Source organism: Gymnoscopelus microlampas, assembly GCF_963454915.1.
Source record: "Gymnoscopelus microlampas genome assembly, chromosome: 5".
NCBI classification, from domain to species: Eukaryota; Metazoa; Chordata; class Actinopteri; order Myctophiformes; family Myctophidae; genus Gymnoscopelus; species Gymnoscopelus microlampas.
Window position 1 is genome coordinate 38,752,084 of NC_139942.1, and position 18,761 is coordinate 38,770,844.

Below are 18,761 nucleotides of genomic sequence, written 5' to 3' on the forward strand. Positions count from 1 at the left end.
TCTTGAGAGAATTTGGAACATTTTAAATATTTTTGAAACAACAGAAATGTTGTATGGGGGGGGTCCCCTGGCACAAAATATATTCACATGGGGGTCCGAGGCCAAATACATATTAATTTGGCGGTCCTTGACATGGAAAATGATAATGTATTGTCAGATACCACAAAAGTTTGAGAACCACTGCTCGCAGGCAAGTGTGTTACAGTAGGTAATTTGAAGTGATGGTGATGCTGGTGAGGGCTGTTGTATCTTGGATACAGTACATAGGTCATTTGAAGTGATGGTGATGCTGGTGAGGGCTGTAGTATCTTGGCTACAGTACAGGTCATTTGAAGTGATGGTGATGCTGGTGAGGGCTGTAGTACTGTATCTTGGCTACAGTACAGGTCATTTGAAGTGATGGTGACGCTGGTGAGGGCTGTAGTATCTTGGCTTCGGCAGGTTGGTGTGTGTCTGCCTGTCTGTGCCTGCTGTACAGGCTGGAGGAAGTTCTGCACAGCAAGTGTAGACAGGCAGACACACGGCAACTCCCTCGGCCACACGAAGCTCTCGTCGCTTTTTCCAAGAGTCCTCCTTCACAACAAACATCATGGTGAATTATTCAACGAGAAAACACAATTTAAAACAAAGGTTCAAAGACAAAGTCTCTTCCCCCGCATCGGGTGCACAACACATTTCTAACACATGGCTAACTGGCTTTTCCCAAATGATGAGTTGGTGAGTCAGTGACTTTACTCCCCGCCACAGGTGACAGGGCAGTTTACGCTTCGTGTGTGAGTCAACGGCCTGGTCTGCTATAACAGGGGTCTTCAACAGGGGGTCCGGGACCCCTAGGGGGTCCTCAGAGCTACTATAGGGGGTCCGCCCAAATCTTTGTGTGATAGGATCGGCTATTTTTGGCAAAGAGGCTATAGGTGTAGAGGGAAAAAAGAGCAGACTAAGTAAAAAAAAAACTTTAATCTGAAACACAATTTTATACAATATAGAGTAGGGGGTCCCTGCTTCATCTCTCTCTCAGCTAGGGGGTCCTTGGCCTGAAAACGTTGAAGACCCATGTGCTATAATGCTGCGTTCACACTGCCAGCTACTAAAGCTACAGGCTACCATTCATTTTCAATGGATTATATTTTGCTCGCTCGTCGGACGCACGATTGACGCCAACAAGCATGTTGATCAACAGCGACTCGGCGACAGGCATGCTGCGTGGCTTTGTAGCTTTGTATCTTTTGTAGCTACCAGTGTGAACGCAGTGTGACTCTAAAATCTTTCTTTTTTTTCAACCATTTCTCTTGAGAGGACCTAGTAAATTGTCCTCACAAAGTTTACTTCTCAGATTCTACTATACTTGTGGGGACATCTGGCCCTCACAAGCATAGTAATACATGAAGTACACAGCATGCGCCCGCGGCCCTTAACATGACGATGCAGTTTGTGTGTTATAGGAACTTTTGAGTATTGTCTTGTCATTCACTAATTTTTTCCATTGCTTTGTCTTTTAGTCCCACCCCCCTGTCTGTCTGTCTGTCTGTCTGTCTGTCTGTCTGTCTGTCTGTCTGTCTGTCTGTCTGTCTGTCTGTCTTCTCCCCACCTCTTTCCAGTGGGAGTTGAGGCATTTGCTTCTCTTTTGCAAATCTGGCACTGTCCCAAATGCAACCAAATGTTCACTCACAGACGCAAAAAATAAATGAAAGCAGACAGCACATGGACTGCGCAGTAATAACCCTTAGTGCTCATTTAACTCAGCAGAGAGTGCATATGGAACCAAATGGACCCGTGCGATGCATTGGTTTTTACAGATTGTCATTTGATACGTTAGTGTGGTGGTGTAGGAAATTATAGACTCCATTGGCTTCGCCTTGTATATTTCTGTTTTACACTCCTTGAACTTTCTATAGCCACACACGCACGCATGCACACACACACACACACACACACACGCACGCACGCACACACACGCACGCGCACACACACGCACGCGCACACACGCGCATGCGGGTGCACACACACAGTCACACACGCACAGACACACAGTCACACACACAACCTCCTCCCTCTCTCTCTTGGTGTGGTTGGCAGTTCCTCTGGAACTGCGTGCATTCTTGGCAGGAAAATCACAAGTTTTTAATCCAAACATCAGCCTCCAATGTTTCAGTGGGGAGAAACCCCTCTATTAAATAGCCACCCCCCCCCCCCCCCCCCCCCTACCAGTCTGTCTCTGAACCGTATACCGCCTCATAACCAATTCCATTCCATCCATTCAGCATTTCAGACCCATACTATCAGTTATCTTGTACTAATATTGAGCTAATGCCTTCCAAAGAAAAATCCAAGTGAAATGTCACATATTACCAGTTGTACTACTCATAATAACTCCTCGATTCAGACTTGCGGGGCTTTACCAACAACTTGACCCATAATCTAAACAACTTCAGCCTATACGTCATTATGCACCGTGGGGGAGTGGGGTTGGCTGGGGGGGGTTAGCTGTGTTGTTTATTGTACCATCTGCGAAAATACTTTTACTTTTTTCTTACAGGGCTTTCGCAGTCATTTTGACCCCATGACAGTGACACCGGTCTACTATGGCCTCCCAATGGAATAACTTGACTAAGATGTGTTTGACTTGTATATGGTCTCTGTCGGGTGGAAACCTCATATGTCCAAAGCTGTTCCTTTTCAGGATTCAAATTCAATTCAGATCTGCTACTTTTGATGTGATACTGTAGTACGATCAAGTAGGGCATTAATTTTCCGGGGAAAAAACGAAACAAGGCAAAATATGGAGATAAGAGGTTTCTCCCCGACACCGACGATATTCAAACTCCTCTTGATTGACTGATTCCTTTTGGCCTGTGTTTGATTCAGCCACAGTGGCTCCTCCCACTCCTGTGGACCACATCTTCATCAGCATGCCAGGCTAAGCAGCCTGCACGCTCACTCACTCGCCTCTTATACAATAAATTATGGGAGTGGACTAGTTTACGAGGTCGTTACAGCGTTCTGGGCTTTAGGTTTTAGGTCTTTACACACAGCAATCTGTCAAAAAAAAAATCTGCTGTTAAGAGTGTAGTATAGGGGAATCTGTGAAATTATAAATATATACTTATAGATAATTTTGTTTATTCCACATGAAAGTAAAGAAAAATAAGTGATAAAGATACAGACGTAGAATACGGATGCCTAGTAGTAACATAATCAAATAAGTCAAACACACACAAACAAACAAAAAATGCTGAGGAGCAAGGGAGCAAACAAAACAAAAAAATAAAATAAAAAAACAACAACACATCTTTGAATGCCTGCACATGAGTCCACGGACAGAAAGACACAGACAGACAGACAGACAGACAGGCAGGCAGGCAGGCAGACAGACAGACAGGACACAGACAGACAGACAGACGGACAGTAGATTGTCCATGCCCAGTCTAACCAATGTGCAGACTACTGTACACCAGTATGACAATGAACAGGTAGTCTGAACACTGGGCAGACGGAACCGGAGTCCAGTCCAGGAGAATAGAACCCGGGGCCTTTTTGCGGTCGGACGGTCCGCGACTCCTCCGCCGTGTCCAGGATTTCTGTGGCTTCGCCATGGGCTCACCGCCGGTCCACCAACCTTCCCTTCGTCCCCTTCTCTGTTTTGGCACCGGGGAGTTTGGGATCCCCCCTCTCTCTCTCGTCAAACCCCTCCCCCCCTCCACCCCTCCACCCACACCATCCCCGAAACTGCGACTTTGCCTCCCTGGTCCAGCGTCGCTGGGTCCAAACCCCAGACACCACCCCCCCCCCTACCCGTCTGCTCGCCCCGTCTCGTCTCGTCTTCATCGCCATGCGTTTGTTGACCTGTTTGTTCTGTCGTGGCCCGGCCCGGCGTCTGGGGGTTGTTGGGTGGTGTGGGGGGGGGTGGGGGGGGCCCTGTCCTCGTCTGCTCGCCGTCCGCTGCGCTCACGCCGGCCATGTAGAGTATCCAGCCTTGACGTGGCACATTCGCGCTCAGACGACCGGGACTGACTGGCTGTACGTTCAGGGAGGGGATGTTACAAAAAAGAGGGAAAGAGGGAGAGAGAGAGAGAGGGGGGAGGGAGGGAGAGGGGGTGACAGAGAGGAGGGAAAAAGTGAGTGAGAAAGAGAGGGAAGGAGAGAGAGAGAGAGAGAGAGAGAGGAAGAGGGAGGGACCCGTGTGACCATATATGGGTCGCAGTGACCCCTTGGGGAATACAGCAGGAGAAAGGTCTTGAGCGCTTTGCCTTTCTCCTTTGACTCCTCATCCCTCTTGTTTCCTTACCTGCGGCCGTCCGCCATCGCTGTCCGAGGCGTCCCGGACCGGTGGGGGAGGGCGGGGGGTTCAATTGGCTCCCTATTTTTTGGGGTTGTGGAACTTTAGAGAAATCCAGCAGCTCTCACGTCTGTCTTCTAGAGTCGCCTTTTTCGTCCTCCAGCAGCACCCCTCTTCTCTGTAACTTCTACGCTCTCCCACTTTCTTGGTGCTCTGTGTGCTGCTAAGCACTACCAGATGTGGAGACTTAACGCCAGGCTGTCATTTAATCTCTCTCTCTCTCTCTCTCTCTCTCTCTCTCTCTCTCTCTCTCTCTCTCTCTCTCTCTCTCTCTCTTGCAAAAAAATCAGGCAGGCAGGAAGTGGGCCCCTCTGGAATGGAAAGAAAAAATATTGAAGAAATAAAGAGGGGGAGGGATAAAAGAGAGGGAAGGAGAGAGGGAGAGAGAGAGAGAGAGAGAGAGAGAGGGGAGAGATGGGGGTCTGGGATGGAGTGTTAAGGTCGATCCCTATGAGTTCTCCTTCATCTCGCTGAACTCCTTGAACTTCCTCACACACACACTGAATATCTGTCACACAGATCCCCCCACCCCCAATTCCACCTAGAAAGCCCCCCCCCCCGCCCGCCCCCAAGATGAACGTTGGTGCTTGGGCAGCGTCCTGCTCTCGGGACCCCCTGTTTCTGGATGTCTGTATCTCCCCCCATTCTCTCTCTCTCTGCCGTATAGCCAAAGAGTTGCCTCAGTCACCAGGCCCCCGGCCCTCCCCAACAAAACCCGTGAAGAACGACTGCGTCTTGACCCACACTGTAATGACTTCCACATGTGCTCTCTCTCTCTCTCTCTCTCTCTCTCTCTCTCTCTCTCTCTCTCTCTCTCTCTCTCTCTCTCTCTCTCTCTCTCTCTCTTTCCTCTCCCTCCCCTTCTCCAAACCTCACCCCCCCCTTTACCTCCCAGTTTCTTTCCTCCCCCCATTCCTCCTCCCGTGTGTCACCCACCCCCTCCCCACGCCCCCACACCGCAAGCCTCCCCCCGTCTACCCCTCTTTGCTTTTGCCCTCCGTCCATATCTCCCCGCATTACCCCTCTTCCTCTTTTAACACCCTACAACAACCACCACCTCCCCAACCCCCCCACTCGACCCGCAAAAACCCCTTCAGACTTTACTTTATTTAACACTTGTCCCCACAGCCCCAACCCTAAAATAAAATAAAAGTGAAAAATAAACAGGAGGAGACTGGAGAGTGCAAAAAAACTCAAACAAAAAAAGTACAAAAGCTAAATCTTTGGTGGCTATGACTTATTCATTAGTCTCAAAGGTAAGATCAGCCTTCTTGATTTTGCGGGATAAGCAATTACCTCATGAATAGATATACGCTTAGTGCAATATCACTACCGATAACCCATTTGACTGGCCAATTGAAACACTTCAAAGTCAGTTTGATTCTTTGCGTAATTACTGCACTTTGGCTTTTCCAGGGCAGCATACCTGAATAATAAAGCTGCATGTGTTCCGTGCATCATCTTCTGCTCTTGTCATCATTCACAGGAGAAGGAGAAGAAATACATGCTCCCCCTGGACAACCTGAAGGTCCGCGACATCGAGAAGAGCTTCATGTCCAGCAAGCACATATTCTCCATCTTCAACACAGAGTCCAGGTCAGTCGAGTGACCTGAGCGATTATTTGCCATTTAGGCATTTAGCAGATGCTGTTATCCAGAGTGACTTACAATAAACATGAGTAAATAATGGCATAAATAGAATGCAGAGAGAACAGTGTAGTGCCTCAAGAAACTACGATACCAGGTATAAACATTAAACCTAGTATATCTGTCTAAACAAAATGCTAATCTAAATAACATTCTGTACATTGAAACTATGGAATACCAGGTAAACAACGAACCTAGCATTTGTCTAAGTAACATGCTATCTAAATCAAATTCTTAACATTTGTGGTGGAGAAAAACATTTTTTTATTATTATGCGTCGCACAGCGGCGCTTCGTGAGCTTGTAGATGGGCCGTTTTCGGCTATTGTAGTGCTTTTGTGTTTGTGTTTTTTTCGTCCTTTTGTTCCGTTTTCATTAGACCACTGAGTAGCTTTGCAGCTCATGTGTGTCTGCTTCCACCACAAGCAGCACACATCTCTCTAGACAGCAATCACATACAGTAGAGGGGGTTAAAGAGTTTGAGGCATGCACTGTAGAAATCCTCAGGGCTCATTTAACTCAAACGGGTACCAAATGGACCCATACGGGTCCATTTGGTCCAAATGAACACGAGGACTTTTGCTGTGTGTATGCCGGTGGAAATGTGTTTTGGGTTATGTGTGTGTGTGTGTGTGTGTGTGTGTGTGTGTGTGTGTGTGTGTGTGTGTGTGTGTGTGTGTGTGTGTGTGTGTGTGTGTGTGTGTGTGTGTGTGTGTGTGTGTGTGTGTGTGTGTGTGTGTGGGTATGTATTGTCTGCAAATGTATGTTTCTTTTATGTGAATGTCTGTGTTCCTGCTCTGCATGTATGGTTTCATTCAAGCTTCCACAGAGGAGCCATTAAGTCTCTGACACACTTATGTTTTGTATTTTAAAAACTTGGTAAAACCATATCTTCTTTCATTTTGTTTTAAATTGAAAACGTCACATGAAAGAATAACATTTAGAAAATACGACGGAGTGACGAGGTTGCTAGAACATTAATTAATTACAATAAAACATGAATTACTTTACAATGTACAATGTAGGCCTACTGCATCTATGGCATTCTTAGCCAGAGCGACTTACAAGTGTGAAAACAATTTGATGCTTCAATGAATAGGATATCAGGTAAACGGCTATTTTATTCTGAATAACGTGCTGAACATCTGAATAACATTCTTAGTGTTTGTGGTCCATCAAAACAAATCTAAACAAAATAGATGATAGGGGACTGCTTGGACCGTTGTCATACGTATGTACTACTGAATCACACTTAACGAGCCCACTGATTGTGAATCATCATAGACCAGTGGTTGTCAACCTTTTAAACCCCACCCCACACACACACACTTGGAATTGTAGGAGTTGAGGCATTACATTTAGTTTGACTCGGTTCTACAGATAAATATTGTGACAATAGCCGATCTACAAGCTCGCATTGGGAGACATTGTGAGCTTGTAGATCGGCTATTTTCAAAAACGTTCTTATATTATTTAACAATTTGGCCAATGTTTGACCAGTTTTTATAGTATATTTTGTTGATTATTTTGATGCAGTAATGGTATTTTTTCTATTCTTTTTCTTTTTTTGAGGTATTAAAAAGGCCTTATAATTCCTTAAATTGTCACTTCACTGTCATCTAGGGACCCCCCCCCCCCCCCCCCCCAATCATGTGGGGACCCCCCAGGGGTCCCAACCCACAGGTTGAGAACCACTGTACTAGACATTACTGATGACCATTTTCCATAACATACCGTGGGTATATGAGTACATTATCAAAATCAATGTAGGGGTACAACAGTTAATCGAACTAATCGATTTGATAAAAAATAATCGATTAGTAATTGATCCCTATATTGGGCATGTCATTATAGGTGAATTATAGGCGAATAATAATATTTAATCTAAAGATAACATCATTGATGGGGAAATTGTCTTGGTTTTTGTACAATATAATGGCTGAGGCTGTGAATAGATAATTACAGTTCATGTATTGATGCCCGTATGATCCTTTAAAAGGATTAAAGGATGTCCTATTTGTAGGATCTATTGTGTACACTGTACAGTATGTTCAACACTGAGACAGATCTTTCTACCATGTTAATTAGTGTACACTATGGGAGTGGTTCTCAAAGTGTCCTTGGGGGGGAGGGGGGGGGGGGGGGGGGGGGGGTTCCAGGGGGTCCCCAGCAAAAAGTGTTTTTCATAGCATCACAGTCATTTTAACCACATTATCCATTTATACGTTGGCTATTAAAAAATAGCATATCTACAAGCTCACAGCGCGTCACTTCGTGTTTGAGATTCATTGCACTACGGTGACCAGGCTTCCTGGTTTCAAGCTGGGTCTACCGAGTCCCGGCATATTCCTCTAAAACACTAAAATGTCCCACATTCAAAAATATTCCTTGTTTTGAGTAGCCTACTTATATATAGATTATTATGTTCTGTTCTGTTGAAATGTTCAGTCACTGGGTGTGCTGAAATGATTGGACCTGATTCATTAAGCTGTTCGAAAATAGTGCCTAAATAAAGTAACTAAAGGGGTGCGTATTTTCGACAAGCACAATCTCACGTGCGATTCACCAAACGGCGTGTACAGCCTTCGTTTGTGTGTATCGCAGGTGTAACAAAGTTTTGCCTTTCAGCTCTAAATGCGTCAATTTGTATCATGTCTATGATATGCATACAAGTAATAGATCAATTGACATATTTTTTGTGTGGTGTGTTGACAAATGTTGGGCACATAGATATTTTATTTGAGGTTTGGCACTATTGTAATTGATTTTGCATTAAGGCATTCTAATGACATGCGCAAGCTTTGGTCTCATGTAAGTCTAATTCAGAGCAGTCGTGAGAATGAGGTCCGTCAAAGGTCACTGTCAAAAAAAGATTGATCAGAAACCTTTTTCGTAAATGGCGGTACGCACAAAATATTGGCGTAAACAGCTTAGTGAATTCTAAGTCTTTCACAGATGTGCTTTCAGTAAATCAGCCCATACCTGCAAGCTGTGTGTGTGTGTGTGTGTGTGTGTGTGTGTGTGTGTGTGTGTGTGTGTGTGTGTGTGTGTGTGTGTGTGTGTGTGTGTGTGTGTCTGTGTCTGTGTGTGTGTGTGTGTGTGTGTGTGTGTGTGAGTGTGAGTGTGAGTGTGAGTGTGAGTGTGAGTGTGAGTGTGAGTGTGAGTGTGAGTGTGTGTGTGTGTGTGTGTGTGTGTGTGAGTGTGAGTGTGAGTGTGAGTGTGAGTGTGAGTGTGAGTGTGAGTGTGTGTGTGTGTGTGTGTGTGTGTGTGTGTGTGTGTGTGTGTGTGTGTGCGTGCATGTGCGTGCACGTGCGAGTGTTTGTGGTTGCATAGGATATGGATTAAACATCCAGCATAAGATACCGATTAAACATCCAAATTGTTTCTACATAAATAACACGATTGCTATAAATTGTAGAATGATATATATTTTCTGTCTGTGGTGGTAATTGACCCAGCAAAATCAGAAGCGTTCTTCTAACTCCAATTTAAACACGTTAAATTAGCACAACTCCGAATTTTGAATACTGTATAAGGCAGACAGAAGAATATCGCAAACACTTTGGCAATTCCCGCTTCTGTGTGTCAGTGTGTGTCAGCGCTGAAAATAGCAGCATACTGTATCTACGAGCTCACAACACGTCGCATCACCATCCGTTATGAGCTTGTACTGTAGCCCGGCTATTTTCGGCGGTGGACATGGTCAAAGCATTAAGCATAATTCAGGCTTTAATCATGACCTGGTTGTATGTTATGGGGATGTACTGTAACAGTGTAATAACACATGTAATTATTTATTGAATCGATAAACCACTTAAAGCCCTATTTTAATTTACTTTGTCGAAAAAGTAGTGAAAATAGCAGCTCTACAAGCCCACACTTGCGATGCGTTGTGAGCTTGTAGATGGGAAATTACACCTTTTTTTTGTTGCAGATTTTGACATTTTCTGTCTATAATGACCCAAAATAGAGATTATTAATCGATCATTAATATTAAAATATTGATTATCAATTCATTTTTGCAATCGATTAAATCGATTAGTTCTATTAACTGTTGCACCCCCTACATGTACTAGCAGTGTAATAACAGTGTAATAACATGTTCTGGTGTGTTTTCAGGAACGTGTACAAGGACAATCGCACGCTGGAGTTGGCCTGTGACTCTCAGGATGATGTAGACAGCTGGAAGTCGTCTCTCCTGCGTGCCGGGGTCTACCCGGAGAAGAATGTTACGGTCAGTAGATTACAACCTGGACTATATCTCATTTATATAGTAGCACGTCTCACAGTGTACGCAGTCAAATCCTCCAACGCTATCTTAACCCATTAAGACCTGAGGCCGATTCTACAAATGACTTCTAAATCAGTAGTTCTCAGACTTTTTCGTGCCAAGGACCCCCGACACCCTTTAATAAATGCAAACCAACTCAAACGAAAACAGAAGGTTATAAAAATGCATTTCTGTTCAGTAGTTTGAAAGAATTGAAAAAATAAAGAAATGTACTGGGGTTGCAAAATGAATTTGCTCAGGTAAGTTGTTCCAAAGGCCTGATCGTTGATACTGTAGTTGCTGATTCATTTATTCTTTTATTAAAAGTGATATTTTTTGGTCAAAACCCATTTTCTTTGTAAAACGCTATATTCTGATTCTGATAGTAATCTTCGCTATAGATAGAGTGTTTGTTCTATAACAAGGGTCTCCCCTTCTCTCCAGCTCTTTAATAAACATAAAATAGATTTTCTGGTGGATTGCTAATTTCAGCCAATCAGGAGCGAGTACCAATTTATCAGCCTCAATTTTATAGTGTTCCAGTTTAAAATAAATTCTGCTAATTGCTTTATGTCATCACTACCAAGTTAACTTTGTTTATCTTGTATCCTGTATGAGTTCTCCCTCCTGAATTAAAAAAAATAATAAAATACTGTATGTGCCTTGAGATTTTGACTTGCACTGCCACTGCAGTTCTAAACACCAAGCTATACCTGTCGGTATGCATAGATGAACCACAGTGTCCTCTAGTGGACAAATCTGCACACAGTGACTTACACAGATGTGCAAGTGAGACATCCTCATCATCAGCACACTACTTATTATATATTTTTAGCCTCTTATGTTAGTATATTTTTCCTTCTTGTATTCACAACAACCTCAAATTTGATTTACAGATGCTGTTATTTACAGATGAAAGTTAACGGTTACCAAGCAGAACCTTTAACTGAGCAGAGAATTCGGTTGTATTTTACTGAAGGCAACATGAAGCATTTTTCCTTGGTGTTCCCTTCGAAAGCTTTACTGAATCTTCTAAATACCGCTGTCTGTACTCAAATACTGTACTGCAAAAAGCTCACAATGCGTCGCGACGTGAAGCGTTGTTAGCTTGTAGATCTGCTATTGTTCTGCTATTATCATTCAGCACCATCGTACGATGAAGGATTTACCAGGCGTTAAGTGATTGATTGATTGAATACTTTATTTAGAAAAGACATGGAAACAGTACATGGAAGTACAATTCACAATACAAGGTCCTCTAAACTGGATCGCTCATAAAAGCACAATGGCTTATTTAAAATGAGATCCCCACACACTCAAATCATGATGACATTTAAGGAAACAGACAGATATACACTACTATGCAGAACGTCGTACAAGTCACAAGTCACAAACATGACAAATCTGAGGACTTGTAATTTTTATATAATGTTAATACAATATAACTTATACAATTGGTGTTATGGTGGTATTTTGCTCATGTTCATTCTTTCCCTTTGCCTGACAGTAATGTTTGCCTGTGCTCCTCCCAACAGATTACTGAGGGTGAGACCCATACCCAGACAGAGAACTTCTCCATGGACCCTCAGCTGGAGCGTAAAGTGGAGACCATCCGCAACCTGGTGGACTCCTACATGTCCATCGTCAACAAATGCATCCGGGATCTCATGCCGAAGACTATTATGCACCTCATGATTAACAATGTGAGCATTTATGGCCAAGTATAAGGGTTACTAATGTAATTACAATAACAATCATGGTCCCCACTCCTGTCACTGTGTATTTGCACATACAGTGAAATGTGTCCTCTGCATTTAACCCATCCTACAATCATTACATTACAATCATTCTGACTTTTGTTTTATGAACCTGCACTACCTTTCTCTGCCACCAGGTGAAGGACTTTATCAATGCAGAGCTGCTGGCCCAGCTTTACTCTGCAGGGGACCAGAGCACACTGATGGATGAATCCCAGGACCAAGCCCAGAGAAGGGACGAGGTGCTGAGGACCCACCATGCCCTGAAGGAAGCTCTGGCTATCATAGGAGACATCTCCACCACCACCATGACCACCCCAATGCCACCACCTGTCGATAGCTCCTGGGTGGGTGGTTCCAGTGGAGGCCGCAGGTACACAAACACTACATCTATCTGTCTGTTGGTCGGTCAATTATGTAATTATTAGACATACCTGTGTTTCATTCCCCTGGGGAAAATCTGTTTTCAGCTCCACCCATCTGAAATGCTGGGGGGGAGGGGGGTGGGGTGCAGTCGGGCGTCTGTTTATTTATTTATTTATATTTTCATTTCACATCTATAATAATAACACATTCTATCAGCTATCAACTAGTGCTTTAAAGGGACACTGTGTAGTTGTTAATTAAACTGATTTGTACTGAAGTACTACAGGTACGTTCTTGTCTACTGTTATGGTATTCCCTCCCTAACCCAATATTCAAATACATTTTTATTTTATTTTTATTTTTTTTGGCGGGGGGGCTTTTCTGCTTGACCGCTAGGCCAGAGGTTGGTGCCAATCTAATCTGATCTAATCCCCCGGCCCCAGGTCTCCCCCAGCCAGCCCAACTGGACCCAGGAGGATGTCCTCAGGCCAGCGCCCGGCTCCCCGAGGGGCCCCTCCACCCCCAAACCGCCCAGGACCCCTGGGGCCCTTCAATAACACTGCTGACAGCCCTCAGGCTCCCAGCCGCCCTAACAGGGCCCCGCCGAGCATCCCCAGGTGAGAACAAGCTTCACGTGTTACATATCAGCAGGGGATTTGAACACCGTCAGGTGAGTGCTGTGTGTGATGCATGTTCATAACAGTGTGCTCATGATCGGTGGTGGGCAGTAATGAAGTACATTTAGTTGAGTACTCTACTTAATTAACACATTTTAGTACCTGTACCTTACTTGAGTATTTGTACTTTTGGATACTTGGATACAAATGTACACATAACGCTATTATTGATATTTTCTAAAGATTCTGCATACAAATATACACACAACGCTATTATTGATATTTGTTTTGAGTTTCTGGAGAAGCTTGGAAAATCTAATGTTGTTGAATACTTTGTCCACCACTGGTCATATCTCACTGAAGTAAGAAGATAAACTCTCATCTCTTTGTCCCACTCTCCTCTGTATGACTGTGTGTCTTTCATATTTATCTTTGCTATATGCTTTATACCTCTTAACCCTGTGTGAAGACTAATTTGCTCTCTTCTCTTCTCTTCTCTTCTCTTCTCTTCTCTTCTCTTCTCTTCTCTTCTCTTCTCTTCTCTTCTCTTCTCTTCTCTTCTCTTCTCTTCTCTTCTCTTCTCTTCTCTTCTCTTCTCTTCTCTTCTCTTCTCCACTCTTCTCTCCTCCACTCTTCTCTCCTCCACTCTTCTCTTCTGTCAACACCGCCACTTGTGCTCTGCGACAGCCGGCGTCCCCCTCCTTCACCAACAAGACAAGTCCCGCCATAATCATTCCAAGGGATTCTGGTTCATATTTCGTGGGCTCACTAGGCCTCTGTTCCCCTCTCACCCCTCGACCCTCTCTCTGTCCATATCAAATCCCTTTCTTCTCTCTTAGCCATGACTGTGCTCTCCTGGCATATCCCTAGTGGAGACCATGAACGTTTTCCGCCAGGTGACCATGTCCATGTATCTATATGTACAGTGCGGTGCTTGTCTTGTGGTGTAACGCGTATGTGCACTCGTCGCTTCGCCTGTGCTCCAGGTTCGCTTAGCAGATTCACTCCCCGAACTTTCCCTCCTGGAACCCCAGCCCTTTCCAAGCAGTGGTGGAAGAAGTACTCTGATTAAATACAAGTTAAGTAAAAGTAATACCACGATATAGAAAAAGTAAAAGTCCTGCATGCAACATATTACTTGAGTAAAAGTACAAAAGCATCAAAATATATTTGGCATCAAAATATACTTGACAAAATCTTTTGAAAATAGACGAAGTATAAAATAGGGCTTAATGGTTAATCTATGTTCTTTAATAATAATCCAAATCTACAAAGTAACGTGTAGCTAAAGTTTTCAAATAACTGCAGTGGACTAAAAAGTACAATATTGGACTCTGAGATGTAGTGGAGTAGAAGTATAAAGCATTGAAAGATGGAAAGTAAAAGTACCTCTAAGTTGTACTTGAGTAAATGTACGTAGTTACTTTCCGCCACTGTCTCCAAGTAACCTTATACCCACAACCCAACACACCACACCACACCACGACCCCGACCCCATTGCTGCTTACACATGAAAATATTACGCTCAGCAGTGGCACTGCCCTACTCATTCCAAAATGCAGCATGGCACATAAGCTGCTTTTATTGCATGTGAGTGTGTGTGTGTGTGTGTGTGTGTGTGTGTGTGTGTGTGTGTGTGTGTGTGTGCGTGTGCGTGTGCGTGTGCGTGTGCGTGTGTGTGTGTGATTGTTCACATGTGTGCATTTCTATGAGTGTTTGTGTGTGTGTTTGCTGGGGGGAGGGAATAATTTGCCTATATGTAGGCTATGTTTGTTTTAGTATTGTATTATTTATTGTACAATGCCCCCTACTGTGTTTAATATCGGCTGTGTGTATGTGCGTGTGCGTGTGTGTGTGTGTGTGTGTGTGTGTGTGTGTGCGTGTGTGTGTGTGTGTGTGTGTGTGTGTGTGTGTGTGTGTGTGTGTGTGTGTGTGTGTGTGTGTGTGTGTGCAAATGTGTGAACAATACCATATTGTATGTGTTTGTATGAGTGCATAAGGACACTGTGTGCATGTACTTCCTGTCTGCACGTTTGTTGACGTTTCAGTTGTTTTTGTTTTCATGGTCGAAGCTGTTAATAATAATAAGTCATAATAAACCCTCGGGGGTCATTTAATGTTGGGTTTTTGTGAGTTGTTCCTGTGTTGTTGTAGTAACAGCCATACGCACATAGCAAGGCTGAGGAGCACCTTCAGTGTAATCTATCTGTGTGGAAGCAGTCACAACAAAAGCATTTCACCTTTGCCATAGGTGTCCACCTGTGCCAGGGGCGTCATTTGGGTCCCAGGGGATGGCAACTACCTCCCCCTAGCAGGGGGCTAATGTCAAGTACAAACTAATGACAAAACATTCAGTCATTGTATGCATTTTCTCCACCTTTTGAACGTTTCTTCTCGTTTTTTTGCGGCGGCACTGCGCATTTCAATCCACACCCATCCATCTACCGTACACAATGTGACACACGTTATAGTCGCGTGTTTTCTTGTCAGCCATGCAATCTTTTGCCACTTTCAACCTGCCGTCCCGATTTGGGGCATGTCATTATAGACAAACGTTTTCCAAAAATCTTACATTTTGTAATTTTTCAAATTTTCTAAAATAGCGAAAATAGCTCACAAGTTCTGAGCTTGTAGATCTGCTATTTTAGCTATTTTTGAAATAACGCTTAAATTGTAACCTTTTTTTTGCCACCCTTTTTCTGAAATGACGCCTCTGACCTACGCTGTATCACTGGTCAAGTCTTTGACCCTTGCAGCCTTAAGCTCCAGCCCACAGACGCTGACTGCAAATAACGGATGGGAACTGTACCGTGATACTTCAGAGGGAGAAGGGAAAAAAAGAGAGAGTTCATTAACAGTTTGCTAAGTGGCAAAATAGAATAAGTCCCTGAAAGACGGACCACTGGGACATTTCCATTTTAGTCTTTTCCTCAGGTTTGAATCATGCAATTTCATGCACATCACGAAGCCAGCACTCTCTCCCTGTTCGGAACTACCATCTTGTCTTCTCCTCACAGCCCTTTAGGCCAGTTAAGCTTAAGCCTGAGGTATACTTAGTTGTGCACCTGTGTCACACAGCGCATTGTCATTGTTGTTAGCTTGTAGATCGACAAGCTAACGCAATTGAGTATAACTCAGGCTTTCATGTGTACTTCGTAGATACGCCGTGTTGTCAGTTGTAGATCAGTCCTTATCAGCGAGTGACACCTTCGTATCCAGGCATATAAATTAGGCTTCAGTCAGCGTCTGTGTCTGAGCCTTAAGCCTAATCAATATTTAGGCTTTAGGTGGTGTTCTCAGTGTTCAAGTGCTCTCTGTCAGTTTGTTATTGTGTACATGGGCCTGTCCTCTATTGAAACTGTGTTCTGATGTATATATGTAGGTAATAAGGCGGTACTCTACCTGTTGACTATAATGACCTCATTAAGGATCCTAGCGCTTTAATTGTTCTCTCTGTGTCTCTGTTCACTAAGTACTCTCTTCTCTGAAATTTAGACTGCCTTACTGGCATGAATTACAAGTCTGTATTGCCAAAGCTAATTGTAGAAAGACAGTTAAAACATCCAGCAGAACAACTGAATGGTTCCTGTAGTCTTCACATGGTATTATCAAAAGGAGGGCATAATTGAGGAATTGCGTCAGTTGTTATTTTCTGTCTCTGTATCGCTCCTCAATAAACTTCTTCCTCACTCCCTCATTTGTTTTGTTACTGGTGTCATCATTGTTGACGAAGGGAGACTGAAACAAACATATTTATTAGGGAAATAATAAGATTAAACAAGATTAACTGTATCCTAACTGTAACTGTGTAATGGTCAAATGTACTGAAGACAAAACACGACTGATGGAGAACCAAAGGAGAGAGCACACAGTGAACCAGCCCAATCCTTCAGGTCACAATCACACATCAATTATGCATTACAGTATTTTTAGCAAATGTTCCCCCAGAATAGAGATGTTAGGGTGAATTAGTGGTTCATTCACAAAAATGACATGGTTGTCATTGACCGATTTGAAAAATATTCAGGAATTGAGGTTGGCCTGCTGGCAGTGGGAAATATGCAATATACAAATAAATATAAAGAAATAGCCTAGTATTTTGCAAAATTAGCTGAGGACAGACAGACAGACAGAATTATTTTTGGAGAGCACGTTTGAATTTTCTTAGGCTGAGATATTATCTCAAAATTCAAACGTGCTCTCCAGAAATAATTGTCAAACCTATATTTATTATGATGAAGAGCAGAGCTTTATCAACACAAGAGGGAGCTAGTATGCCAACATACAGCTACCAGATATATGTGGGTGGACCATTGATTGACTTAAACGTCTTACCACTTTTGTGGTGTTCTGCAGTTCTCTTATGTAGTTCAAGAAGACTATAGCTGTTGGATACATTTAAGCATTGTCTGTTCACATTTCAACAATGTTTGAAAACAACTTTAAGAATTCATCACCCGTTTTTCCTAGTGGTTATGATTGAGCTGTCTGCAATGTGTTTTGCATCAATTTACTCTCAATAATTGATGCATGCAATAGACATTTGTTATAATACTTGTTTTAAATAGCCAACCAACATAATCGTTGACATACAGTATGTAAAAGATTTTGTGTCCCATAATGGCAGGGCAGGATCTTGGTGGAAGATGGCAGAAATGACATCGGTGCAATGTTCTGGCATTGTGGTGGCGTCTAAAAAGACAGGTGATCCATGCACACAGCACACAGCATATACCTCACAAAGCTGTACGCAGAGAGAAGTACATGCTCCCTTCAGTCATGCAGACCCTCGGCTTGCTAGACAATAGCTCACAACGTTCATAACACTGTTCGGTCACTATTATTTCCACCACTTGCCTATTGGAAAAGCATCAGTGCCTGAACGCTTTCAAAAATGCATGGGCACCGAGGTCAGAAAAGGGCCTAGACGGGATATTTTGCCAAATGGATGATGTGCTGGTGTGGGGCAGCTCACAAGAAGAGCACGACTGGCGTCTTAATGCAGTGCTTGGTAGGATTCAGAATGCTGTCTGTCATTACCCTCGACATCGAGAAGTGTGCTCTGTCACAGCGTGAGGTAAAATTCATGTCTCTGACAGATCTAACCAAGACAGTGGCGGTCAGGGACATGGCCGAGCCAGCCAGTGACAGTGAGCTAAGGAGCTTATTGGGAATTGTCAACCAGCTGGGGAAATTAATTTAGTATAGTTGGCAGAAAGGAACAAGCCTCTCAGGGATCTTCTGTCCAAGAAGAATTGCTGGTTCTGAGGAGGGCAGCCAAGTCAAAGCCTTTAACACCCTAAAGGAGGACCTGTCATCCCCGTGTTGGCTCATGAGACCAAGCTGTCTGAAGTGCACTGTCCAATAAACTTGGCTGTAGTCCTGCTGCAGTGATGGGGGGGGGGGGGGGGTGGAGGCCAGATGCCTGGTGTGTGAGTGACTCATCATGGTCGCTCACATCACTTGAGCAGAGAGGTACTGTACTCACAGGTGGAAAAGGTGGTCAGAATATTACCCACAGCTGACTCAGCAGGTTCCGGTATAGTCCACCCAGGCCTTAAGTAAAAAGAAAACATATATATATATATATTGTGGTGTGTTCTGTAGCTACGTTAGAGGGAGAATATTTTACTTGAAGGGGAATGTTTACTTGTATGTTGAGTATCAGAAAATATTATGGGAAGAACGGAAGATGTTTTATGTAGGCTAGATAAAGGACTTTTGTGGTTATGTAGTGTAGTGTTCAAATGGGAGATGTACAGTAATAGT

At 43.7% G+C, this 18,761-nt stretch overlaps 1 protein-coding gene across 1 annotated transcript in view; it reads left to right on the top strand.

The window, feature by feature from the left end:
* dnm3b (dynamin 3b) overlaps positions 1–13,756 on the top strand; it is a gene marked incomplete at its 5' end in the record, with an annotated part of 37,747 nt that extends 23,991 nt beyond the window's left edge. The window contains 6 exon segments of the mRNA XM_084057160.1: positions 5,823–5,932; positions 10,102–10,216; positions 11,788–11,955; positions 12,147–12,382; positions 12,819–12,992; positions 13,680–13,756. Of these exon segments, the coding sequence (XP_083913286.1) occupies positions 5,823–5,932; positions 10,102–10,216; positions 11,788–11,955; positions 12,147–12,382; positions 12,819–12,992; positions 13,680–13,722 (846 nt within the window). The 3' untranslated portion in view covers positions 13,723–13,756.
* Positions 13,757–18,761: the final 5,005 nt, after the last annotated feature.